This window comes from Diabrotica undecimpunctata, chromosome 5 (genome assembly GCF_040954645.1).
Source record: "Diabrotica undecimpunctata isolate CICGRU chromosome 5, icDiaUnde3, whole genome shotgun sequence".
Classification (NCBI taxonomy): Eukaryota; Metazoa; Arthropoda; class Insecta; order Coleoptera; family Chrysomelidae; genus Diabrotica; species Diabrotica undecimpunctata.
The window spans coordinates 11,899,085-11,911,803 of NC_092807.1; the positions used below are offsets into that span (position 1 = coordinate 11,899,085).

Here is a 12,719-nt window from a genome sequence, read left to right on the forward strand (position 1 = left end):
ATCGAGTCACTAGAGAATGCTCTAATAACGGACTAAGCATAAATACAACAAAGACAAAGTTACTTGTGGTTAGTAAACAAGACCTCCGCGCTATACAACTAATTGTCAATAATAAACCGATAACAAAAGTTAATCATTTTAAATACCTAGGATGTTGGATAAAGGCGCGTTTTCACGGGTCGATCTAGGTTGAACGATTTGGATCGTTCGAGCATAATTCGATCTGTGTGGAAAGCAAAATGGTTTACACGACAGGCGACGAATGTTAAATTAATTGTGGTACAAAATGGCGTCACGTGAAATGATTAATGTAGGTGTGCAATTAATTTGTTGTGCAATTTGGGAAGAAATCGCTAAATCAAACAAAAAGAAAAAAAACGAACGTGGTGGACCCGACCGTGGATTGTGAGACGAAATACACATGGTGCATTACAAATCCTGCTCCAAGAAATGGTTGTGGAAGATCCAGAGGCTTATAGAAATCATTTAAGAATGGATAATGCTCATTTTAGAGAACTTTTAGAAAAAAACTGCTGAGACAAGTCAAAAAACGATACAAATATGCGTGAAGCATTACCAGCAGGGCTGAAATTGCAAATAGTTCGTCGATTTCTAGCCACTGGAGACAGCTGTGTGTAAATGATTTATTAAGGACTAGTACAACAAAATGAATGTTTTTAAAAATAAAAAGCCAAATTAGAACCGGTACATATAAGTCATCAGGTCCAGAGCCACTCTTTAGTGATTTCAATACTTTGCTCAATTCACGATTGTATGTTGTTCTAATATATTTTATTTTATTTTTCAAGTTATTTTCAGACATATTGAGTTTATTCATATGTTGTAGAATTGCTTGCAATGCCTCTCGCCTCGCTTGTAGATTGCAATAAAGCTCGGTTTGTGGATTCCATAATACATTATAGTTTTGATAAGCATCCAAAAATCTTGCCATGTCTGCATCTGATCATTTTTCAGTCATTTTTTCCGAAAATTACAGCTTTTCGTACTAAAAACAACAACTTTATACACGCTAGAAGTACTCTACTCGGCTTTCGGTACGTTGTGTTTCCGTTCGACCAGGTGTTTACACATTCGATTCCAGTCGTTCGACATCGATTCGGTGGCAATCGCCCGTCAAAAGTAGACAGTCTTTCTACTTCCGTCGAATCGACTCACTCCGCCGAACGGCCAAGTCGATTTAAGGTTTACATATTCAATTTGCTTTCGATTTTATAATCGACCTAAATCGTTCAATCCAGATCGACCCATGAAAACGCGCCTTAAACGAGACACTAAATCCGGATGAAGAAATTAAAACTCGTTTAGAAATTGCAAGAGGAGCATTTATGAAACTTAGATCTATTCTGAGCAATTCTCAGCTGAGAATTAAATGCCTAAAATGTTATGTGTATCCTGTATTACTGTATGGATGTGAAACCTGGATTATGAAGGTTAACATGATGAACAATTTAGAAGATGTGGTTATATCGTAGAATGCTCAGAATATCATGGGTTCAACACATTTCAAACAGAGAAGTCTTGAACAGAGTAGGTCAAGGTAAAGACGACTTAATAAAGTTGATAAAAAGGAGAAAACTTGAATATCTGGTGCATATAATGAGAGAAAGCAGATACAGGATAATGCAGTTGATACTCAATGGAAAGAACGACGGAAAAAGAGGAATTGGTAGGAAGAAATACTCATGGCTCCGAAACTTTCGTCAATGGACTGGCTTATCAGCAGATGAATTATTACATGCCGCGCAAGATCGAGAACGATATCGGCAAATCGTCATGGAAGCTACCCACGCCTAAAACTTGGGCACGGTACTCAAAGAAGAAGAAGAATATAAATATTATTAAAGAAAAAATGTCTTGTAGAAAACTGTCCATTGACAATTTCCTGCCTATGCTTGGCACTGGAATAGTGTCACGTATGCCTTAGGGTTTGGTTGGGCTTCTACGACTAGTTTATAATTAACAGGTCGGCTGTAGGCTTTCGTTTGAGACTTCGTCCGATTGGCTGTGTCGTTAAATCTTGGGCTAGATTATTAGAGTGGTCTGTTAGTTTCTGATCATATTGTTGGCAGAGTTTGGTGACTTCTTCGATATTATAAACACATAGAACGAAAAAGAGTCATCCAGAAAGACCAATTTGGATTCACAAAATGAAGAAATTGTGAACTTTAATAGCAAGTGTGATCAGCAAAGTAAATGTCAACAAAAATAAAAGAACGGGAATGGCAGTGTTCGAAGCAGAAAAAGCCTATAACACAAAATGGAAGTCCAAAATCTTCAAAATGAAAGAACAAGACTATGACCATACCTTCTTACTCAATACATACAACACGTATTTGACAAATAGAATATTCAGGTGTCGTTGGATCAAAAGATATCCAGAAATCAAGAACATCAAGAAGGGATGTTGCATTACTTGAAGGGAATCTTAGAATAGATAGATACATGGAAAATAAAGATAAACGCGGAGAAGATACAATTCATAATTTTTAACTACCAAGGGAAGAAATCAGGACAAAACAGAACAAAATACAAGGAGATGAAGACCTCAAGTACCAAGAAGTCCACCTCGACAGAAGACTTAACGTCACCAGAAGCACTCAGGAGACCAAGAGAAAGACATTGGGGCGAAAATATTGATCTAATTTCAGATCTTCAGCACCAGCCATCTATAACAAATCATGAACATCCACTTGTACCAGGACTACGTTAGGGCGGTGAGGTTGTACCAATATGAAGTTACATGCTAGAAACCAACTGGAAAAAGTTGATAATAACAGAGATGACGTACTAAAGCTCATCGATGAATCTCCCTGGCAAGACAGAGCTTCAAATGCAACCATTCAAGAAAGGCTCCAGTACACACTACAGGACCAGAGATGACCAGAAACTTCTACCACAAGAAAACTCCTTAATATCAGAGATATCCTCGACAAGGCAAGCCAACTGGTAGAGATAGTGCAGAAAATAGTACCTATTGAAGCAGACGTACAGAAGGCTAGTAGCGATAGAACCGGGGACCCGAAGTGCATGCGATTCAGACAGCAATCGGTGTAGAAGCAGGAACAACGGGCCAGAAGAACAGATGAAACATAATAGATTATTATTTTATTGAATTTTGTACGTTTAATTAATATACTTATATAAAGAATAAACGCTTTTATTTTTATTTATTATGATGAATGTAATCACTGCAGTGTCAATGTTTCAGAGACACAAATCGTATTTGCCGTGATTATTTCTCGGCCTAGATAAATAATATTTGACAGATTTTTTGATGTTCCACTTACTTCTCAAACGTCATTTTTACGAAAATTTTAAGGATGTTTACATAATGAATACCTCGTTCGTAAGCTGTTTTTTTCTTATAACTAAAATATGAAAAACTCTGTTAAACTTCTTTTTTTAGCCAGATCCCGGATGGAAACTATGCCCATCTCTGAATTCACAGATCCAGTACGTTTGTTACGCTACAGAACAATGTTGTCTTACTGGATGTTGTACTCAATTTGTTTATAAACAATTTAAATCATGGTCTTTTTGGTAAGTAAAGATAATTTTGATTTTTGTTTGACTCTATGGAGATTAGGCAGATGAACACCATATAACATACATAGCGATTTTGCCGTTAGTCATATGATTTTTTATGCCCATTGTCCTCCTCCTGGTACAAAAACATAATTTAAACCGGAAGAGAATAGAAGAATTAAGCTTTTTTAAATAGGTTTTAAAACGAGACAAATTTTTAGAAACATCCACTGCAGACAAGTTCATAAATAATTAGTTTACTTTCAACATCAATACTAGTAATATTAACAGGTTCCCCTGTTTATCGACACGATGAGTGAAGATAAATAGTCACGAAAAAGAATAGAAATATGGACCAGTTTTGTCCTGGTACAGTGGCGCACCCAGAATTCGTCTGTTGGGGGGGTTTGAAATTTTTATTATATGCTACCTCCATTTTGAGTCCCTACTAAAATTTGGGTTTTAGTTTATTTAAAGTACTAAAGATAGCAGTGCCAAAGATTCAGGTATCTATTATCCTGCCTACCAACTAAAACCACCCTCTGTAAGGTTGACGACATTTTTAGAACACTCCCTTCTCTTATCTAGATCTTATCTATTGTTCTGAAGCTATTTTTTTGTGGCATTTTAAATTAATTACTATTTTAATGGGAATAAGCCACAATTGAAGGTTAAAATAAGTTTATTGACAAATCCAACTTTTAAATACAATACATTTTGGAGACGGCTACCGCCGTATTCATGTTCTCCTCCGCCAATCCTCCCGGTCCAAGGCATACTCCTCCTCCAAACCTCTCGATTTCATCGCTCTTCTAATTCCTTCATTCCATGAGCGTCGAGGTCCTCTTTTTCTTCTTCCAGAGGGCTTCCATTTGTGAAGTTTTTGGGGCCAGCATTCGTCAGTTATTCTCAATAGGTGTCCAAACCATTTTGAACCTCTTCTTTCTATTCTGTCAATGACCGTTTCTCTAGCATTCATGTTATTTCTTATATATTCGTTGGTCTTCCTTTCCTGCCGTGATGTTCTAGCACTTCTTCTCAAATATTTCATTTCAACTGCCAACAATCTTCTCTTCACGTCTGCATTAATTGTCCATAGTTCAGAGCCATAACAAAGAACTGATTCAACAATGGTTTGCCCTATCCTTTTTTTGTTTCTTTTGGAAATGTTGCGATCTTACCATAAGGAGTTCAGACATCCTACAATTTTACGTACCTGATTAATTCGGTGTTTAATTTCGGTTCCTTTCAAGCCGTTCTTAGCAATGAGTGGACGTAAATATTTAAATTTTTCCACTTGTTTGATTTCCACGTCCTCGTCTATCAACACTTCAAACCTTGCATCTGAATTGGTCATTTCCTATGGGGATTTCCATTCCCTGGCAGTGGTTTTTCCAATTTTGGAGGGCTGCCTCAATATATAAATTAAACAGTAAGGGTGACATACTGCATCCTTGTTTTAGTCCTTTAGTTACTTTTATTGGTTCTGATAGTCTATTTTCGATTTTTAGGTAAGTAGTGTTATCCTTGCATACTTCTGTGATTATTCCTAAAAGGTATGGACTAATGTTGAGTTGTTGTAAAGCTTGCCACAATTTAAGTCTTGGAACTGTATCATACGCCTTTTCTAGGTCGATGAAGGCTAGATGTACTTCGGTACCAACCGCTACTCTTTTTTCTATTAATTATTGGAGTATAAATAAGTTATCAGTGCAAGATCAAAGATCAAAGATTAAAACATCAATAAATAAACTTATTTTAACCTTCAATTGCAGCTTATTCCCATTAAAATAGTAATTAGATCTTATCTCTGTGGTTGGCTCGGTTGATGTTTCTCCTCTTCTTTCTTTTTAATAACTGCTCGGATGTAATTGTGAACACCATTTCATCCCTCCGTACTTCCCGTCATCTTCACGATCATCTCTGTTACTGTCACAGGGTTCATACCTATTTCTTTATACATTCTGTGTCTCTCCAATGTACATCTATTACACTCCAGCATTATGAAACAACAGTATGGGCACTTATCTGTGTCTGTCTTTCTGAACCTATGAAGATACGTCCTAAAACAGACAATCTTCCCAGTCCCTTAGGCTCGGGATCAGCATCTTGGTCTACTGGGCAATATTCTCCTGGTTGTTCCACTCTTCTTGCCATCTTTCCATTTCTTCATTTTTTTTATAACTGTTGTCAAATGCTCTCTTCTCTCATAGAGATGTCTCTTTTCTACTGCTAACACATTTTATACAATAATTATTGTGTTCTATATATTTAAAGTGGTAATTTAATTATTCAGTTAGCGTTTTGGATTTTTTGTTTTGTGTATGAAAGACAAGTTACATTTTCCTACTATTCTTTATATATTTTTTATTTTATATGCCCTGGTGGGGGGAGGTTTTAACCCCCAATCCCCCCCCTGGATGCTACCGTCCTGGTGTATGCTATACAGTCCTGGTACACTACCAAAGTATAGTTTACAAGTAAAACAAGATTAAGCAGTTAATGTTAGACAATTAATAGGAAAACATTATGATTTAAACTGGAGTATTGAAGAATTCAGCTATTTTAAACACGTTTTTAAACGAGACAACTTTGAAAAACAACCGGTGGCATTTGTTTTAGCTCTGCCTGAAAATGCAGATCTTAACATAATGCATGCAGACCAAATTTATAGTTGACCATCTACTGTCTGTGTCAAGTTAAGAATTCATAAAGGAGCCTTATGGGAAGCGGTGATGCCAGAACTACCGATAGACTGAGATAGGCGAGAGTAGTGGAGTTGCAGCGAAAAAGCAGGGCCGAACTGCATGTTATATTGCACATTAGACGTTTTTTCACTTAGGTAACTTTAAATTTTTTTTGTTTTTTTGAAAAATAAAAATTAAAGACATGTCTTTTTCTCACAACAGTTATTTATTAAATTTCGGCTTAGGTCATCATCAGACTCTTAAAAATATTCTTAATTGTTTAATGAACAAATTGAGTGAGTATTGTGGTAGATATTATTAGTGTCAGTAAAAAACATAAAAAAACAATAAAAACTTCTGTATATTTTAAAAAAAATACAACAGAACCATAGAAATGTAACAAATTATTTGGTTTTTTAGTTTGACATTTATATATTTACAATATTACAATTATCAAAAACTATGTACATTATTCGTCCATATCCAAATCGGAATTGTCACTACTATCATATAAATCTATAACTATGGGAGTTACGTCTTCCATTAGACCGTCCACTTCCCAAAATTTTTTCTCCAGAGTCAATACATGTTGAATATAGTTTTTCCAGTTATCAGACGTAACATTTGAAAACGCTTTTTTTATGAGGTCCTCCATATCCTTCGCTTTGAAGGTGCTGTTATTTACGGCCACATGCCTTTTTACTTGGCTCCATACCATTTCAATTGGATTTAATTCGCAATGGTATGGAGGCAAACGAAGCACTTTGACATTATTTTGTTGTTTACAAAGTTCTTCAATTTTGTAATTATCAAAATTTTGTTTAAATTGCGCGACTACCTCCAAAAGCTCGCACTTCAGATAATTTTCTTCAAAAAATATGTCTTTTTGTCTTAACCAGTCCATAATGTTATTCTTATTCCACGATTGGTTAGGCAACAACTCGGTTTTTACACTATGATATGGAGCATTGTCCATAACAATAACCGTTTTTCGAACTAAGTTGGGCAACAGTTTGTTTTCAAACCAGTTCTCAAAACACGGACCGTCCATTTCGTCGTGATAATCAGCGCTGTTTTTTTTTTCAAGGAAAAACATTTCAGCACCGTTTACAAAACCATTTTCACTTCCGGCATGGACAAGGATGAAACGTGGTCCACGCTGAGTGGGATGCTTTAGTCCAGTACTTAGCCCTTTTATGAACGCATCTCTTGCCGAGGTGACGGTTTTGTCTTTCCATTCTCTGGAAACCGAGTGCCCCACATTGACCCATGACTCATCCAAATACACAATGTCATAGCCCTCAGCCCGATATTGTTTAATGGCCCTTAAATATCCATGCCTCCATGCAATTATATCAGGACGTTCTATTAGCACGGCACTTTTATCACGTTTTGCATAAACAAAGTTCATGTCTTTTAACAACCTGTACATTGTACTGCGGGTAAAATTTGGCAAGTTTTCGTCTTGGTTCACTTTTGGCAGAAGACGATTCAAAGTAGGAGGAATGTTTTCAAAAAAAAAACTATGCACTGTTCGACGAACGCCGATACGAACACCTTCATCGTAAGTATAGTCTCTGGAGTTGTTTCGGCAACGGGTTCTTTTTCTGTTTGTTTTTACCTCAGAAAGCTCACCTTCTTTGTCTTCCTGTACGATTTTTTGAATCGTACGAACTGACACTCCTGTCATCGCGGATACTTTGTCGAATACAATACGTTGACTTTCATCTCGAAGCAAATTAATGTGGTATCTCACTACGTTTAAGATCACTTTTTTAGCACTCAGATGTAAAATTTGACCACTTTTAAACGGCAAAACTGGATCCATTTTAACAATATAATTTTTTACACTTGAGATTTGAGTGCGCGATGGTTATGCCTTAACCCTTGTCCGGGCAGAAGAATTTAAAAACGTAATCGGGCAGTTTGGGCTTATGTATACAGACAAACATATAATCTCCACTTCACCTAATTACACTATTTTGAAAAACATACCGCTCATTTATCTATAACTCATAAATCTGTCTGCTTTCCAAATGTGCTTTCCAAATGACACTATTGTTTGGAATGACTAAGTACATAAAGAGAATTAGAAAACTATTAATAGTCAATTATAAAGTAATCAATATTGTTTACTGTTAGGGCCTGTTAGCCCGGCTTGCCCGATAATGGAAGTTTAAGCACAATATCTTAATTATTATTGCTTTCTATTTATTAACTATTGTGAAAGTAATATTTTATAAATAATTTTGAGAGTTGACACCTAAGCTGTCAGAATTACCTGTGCCATAATAATTAACCAATTGCGTAAAACCTAATATTTTAACCACTAATAAAGACATTTTTCTAATAATCTTTAAAATCACTTCCCTGAAAATGTAACCATATTTATAAGTAATTGTAGTCGTTAAGCTTATTAAATAGATACGTACCTATCTTTTTAAAATAAATTTGATTAACATTGGAAAATATAAATAAAAATTTGAATATAAATAAAGAATGGGTTATTTCGGCCGGCCCTGCATAGTCCCGTGAACTATTGGCAACATACGCCCGTAAGAAATGCACTGGCCTATCTGTTCAGTTGTGAATTCTTAACTTGAAACAGTCTGTAGATATCTTTCCTTAGAGCCTCGGGCGATGTAGGATTCTGAGAGGGGCAGTTCTTTCTCAGGACCTTTGCCGTTTCTTTTCAGAGTTCTTAAATTCTTAGTACCGAGGATATCCTTACGCGCCTCTAAGAATCTGAAAATCCTGTGGGTCGTTTAAACTATTAGAAAGATAAGTCACAAGAATCTCGATATGGGAAATGTCACTGTCCGCTGCGAGTCTAAGTAAGATACCCTCCTGTGGCTCATCATCATAATTTAGCCTTCATTTATCACGTCTACTGCTGGACATAAGCCTCCCTTAAACTCATCAATTTGTTACGATTTTGTGCTCTTTGTTGACACTTTTCATTTATCACGTCTACTGCTGGACATAGGCCTCCCTTAAACTCATCAATTTGTTACGATTTTGTGCTCTTTGTTGACACTTTTTGGTGATACGCCTGATGTCGTCAGCCCAACGTGTAGGTGGTCTTCCTCTACTACGTTTGTCTACTCTTGGCCTCCAATTTGTAATTTTTCTCGTCCATTGTAGGTCGTGCATTCTCGCTACATGGCCTTCCCAGTTCCATTTCAGTTTCGCTATGCATTCCACAACATCAGCAATACTGGTCCTTCTTCGCAGATCTTCGTTTCTTATTCGGTCCCGCAACTCCCAGCATAGACCGGTCTTGGTTAGAGTCATAGTTTTCGTCCCATAGGTTATGACCGGTAATACGCATTGCTCAAATACTTTTCTTTTGAGGCTAATTGGTATGTTGGCCCTAAGTGTGTCTCGCAGTTTTCCAAAGGTTGCCCACGCTAAAGTAATTATTCTTTGGATTTCGCATATTGGTTATCCCTGTTAATTCTTATTTCATAACCCAAATACGTATATTTCTCCACCAGCTCCACCACTTTTTCTTGACTTGTTAAATGGTTATTGGGAACCATATTTGACATAAATTAGTTTTGGTGAAGTTCATTCTAAGGCTCACCTTCGAACATGCAAAGTCCAATTCATTTAACATATCTGTGGGTTCTCCTAAATTATCTGTGATAAGGACAATGTCATCTGCGAAACGGAGATGGTTAAACTTCTACGTGATATTATTTCATTTTGCTTGATTCTTAATTTATTAATTTCGCATTTCCCATTTGTTAGTTTTCTACGTAGAACTTTTGGGCAGTTATTATCCTCTATAGTGCGTTTATTATTATTGATTTTAAAATTCCTTAAGTCTCTACTGATTGATAAACTGCGTTAGGCTTTCACGGCCATCGTCTAACATGTTAAACTGTTTGTTCGGGCTGTTAGGCCGTTGTCTTCTGAGATTAGTTCTCGATGTTTCGCCAACCTAGGGGTTGGCATCTTCTGGAGATGTTACTGCTTCGCTTTTAACCTGAATCTGACGCCGCGTTGTACTACGGAGGCAATAGTTATATTTCCCACTCGCCACCCCTCCACTGGTTTCGGCTTGAGGGGGCGTGTCGTCGTTTGTAGTAGCTTTTCTTTCTTCGTGTTTGGCGGGAAGGGTGTTTGTGGATTTTAATATTGGCATCCATGTCTTGTTAATTTTCAGTCCTTCTTCTATCCGATTAAAATTATTTGGGTGCTTATATATTTCCAGCGCTTCCCGATACAACCGTGGGTAGTACTGTGAAGTTTTGTCCAGCATCTGCGTTTCTTCAAATAGTATTCGATGTTCTCCGCTTCCCAAAGCGTGTTCGGCAACGGCAGATTTGTCAATATGTCCTAAACGACAATGGCTTTTATGTTAAGAAAGCCAACGTAAAGACCATTTTCAAATCGAATACCATGCACGTGTGGAATGGTATATGTGGGAACCACGAAACGACACACAAACACAAGGATAAATGAAGATGCCAACCCCTAGTGTTGGCAAAATGTTGAGAACTAATCTCAGAAGACAACAGCCTAACAGCCCGAACAAACAGTTTAACAAGACTTTACTGATTGTCTTCGAAACAGATTTATTTATTTCTCTTAGAGTATGGCGGTTTGCATTCTTATCGTTTCTCATTTGTCTTCTTTGATCCAGCAGCATTTCAGTATATGGACTTATTTTACTATCTGATTTTCTTTTAGGATATTGCACTCGGTGACTTTACTGTAAGGCGTTTATGATGCAATTATTCAAGTCGTTAAGATCGTTCTCGGAGGTTTCATGCAGTAGTAGCTTATTATTGATATTGGTTGATATCTAATGTGGGTGTCCAGATACCACGAGATTTATTTTTAATCATTATGTACCTTTCTCTTTTTATGTTGATTTGGACTTTCGCTCGTATCATTCTGTGGTCACTGCTTGTGGTGAACTTGTTGAGTAGTGTTACATCTTTAATTATTTGTTATTTGTCACTTATGATGTAGTCGATTTCGTTTCTTGTTCTACCATTTGGATTTTTCCAGCTCCATCTTTTGTGCATCTTTTTGTGAAAGAAGCTGTTCAATGTTGAATAAATTATTCTGGAGTAGGAATCCTAGTAGCGTTTCTCCTCGGTAATTTCTTCCTGGATAACCGAATTTTCCCAAGGATGTTTCTAGAGCTGCTTCTTTTGTGGCTGCAATCCCTAAATTATGCTTCTTAGTCATTCGAGTGTGGCATTATCATCGACAGCAGTGGCTACCAAGTGTTTCAGTAAAAACGAACTCTCTGGGCAGTTTTGGGGCAGTATTTTTACTCTTATGGCGTTTATGCCTATCCGTAGAATAACTGACTTTTGCCAGTTCTAACATCTTTTCAACTAAGTTGCGCTTCTGGGGTATTTTTCTCAGACCGCACACCCTTCCACCTCTTCTGACGGAGCTTTATTCATCTTATTTATAAGATTTGACTTGTCTTTATAATTTCTAACTTTTATTTTTTATAGGCTAATCGTAATTGTTGTTGGTGCATTCTTGTATTGCTGCTGGTGGTTTTGTAAGATACTGAAAGAAAATCGACAAAAGCGTCAACGGAATAATCTGAGCAGGAATATGTTTTTAAGTACAAATTCGGTAAACGGTTCTCCAAGAACACAAAGTCATATTGTCTCTTTGTTGAATAGTAGGGAAAATGCTTCTTCAACAAGTAAGTCTATATTTAAAATAATCAAGATCAAAATAATTTTGAACCTTTTTTGTTTCTATCTATTTTGTTTTGCAGAAGTTTCAAAAAGTGGGGATGCTCCACCAAAGTACCGAGATGCGTTAAATATGCCAAGAAGACAAGATACTCAAACCGTTGAAATTCACTGCGATAACCAACTGACTTCGGTTGAAAACAACACTGAAGCAATGGCCAGTACGAGTGAAAATCTTCCCACATATGAAGATGCCAAAAAGTACCAGAGTGAGAAGGTTTGAGTAACTGTATATTGATGAAATTACATAAAATTTGTACGTAAAGTTTATACATTATCTTTATAAAATTATATGATTATCGACATATGTTTTAATTCATGAACCTGAATCTTCTGAACACATATAATTTAGAATAACTTCTCCTTCTTCTGCTTTTGGTTCTATATGCTATGCAATATATAGGCGTTAAAACTGGTTGTTGAGTACACAGGGATGCCATTTGTGCTCTTCTGTTTACTATGCTTATATCAGGTATGTCACACCAGTTTCTTATTTCTCCAGACCAGACGGCTAGAAGCCTTTGAAATGTGGCTTTATCGCAGAATGCTCAGAATATCATGGACACAACACATTACGAATCGAACAGTATTAAACAACATTAATAGAGAGTTAGAACTTATAACAACGATTAAGAAACAAAATACCTCGTACCCAGTGGCGGATTCAGAAATTTTTGTCAGGGGGGTCATGGGTCCTGAGGGTGATTTTAATACAGGATTTAGATATTTGCACCTTTTAGTGGCTGATCCC

The 12,719-nt window shown here is 36.7% G+C and overlaps 1 protein-coding gene across 2 annotated transcripts; it reads left to right on the plus strand.

Moving 5' to 3' along the window:
• The first annotated feature begins 3,272 nt into the window (after positions 1-3,272).
• LOC140440516 (uncharacterized) lies at positions 3,273-12,273 on the plus strand. 2 transcript variants are annotated; one of them, XR_011950856.1, is made up of 4 exons: positions 3,273-3,367; positions 3,432-3,561; positions 11,717-11,916; positions 11,992-12,273. XR_011950856.1 is itself a non-coding variant. In XM_072530900.1 (4 exons), the coding sequence occupies exons 1-4, from the start codon at positions 3,296-3,298 to the stop codon at positions 12,189-12,191; spliced, it is 606 nt and encodes a 201-aa protein (XP_072387001.1). In that variant the 5' UTR covers positions 3,280-3,295; the 3' UTR covers positions 12,192-12,273. The 2 variants fall into 2 exon arrangements, 1 of the variants encoding a protein (XP_072387001.1); XM_072530900.1 differs by having other exon boundaries at positions 3,280-3,367; positions 3,428-3,561.
• Positions 12,274-12,719: the final 446 nt, after the last annotated feature.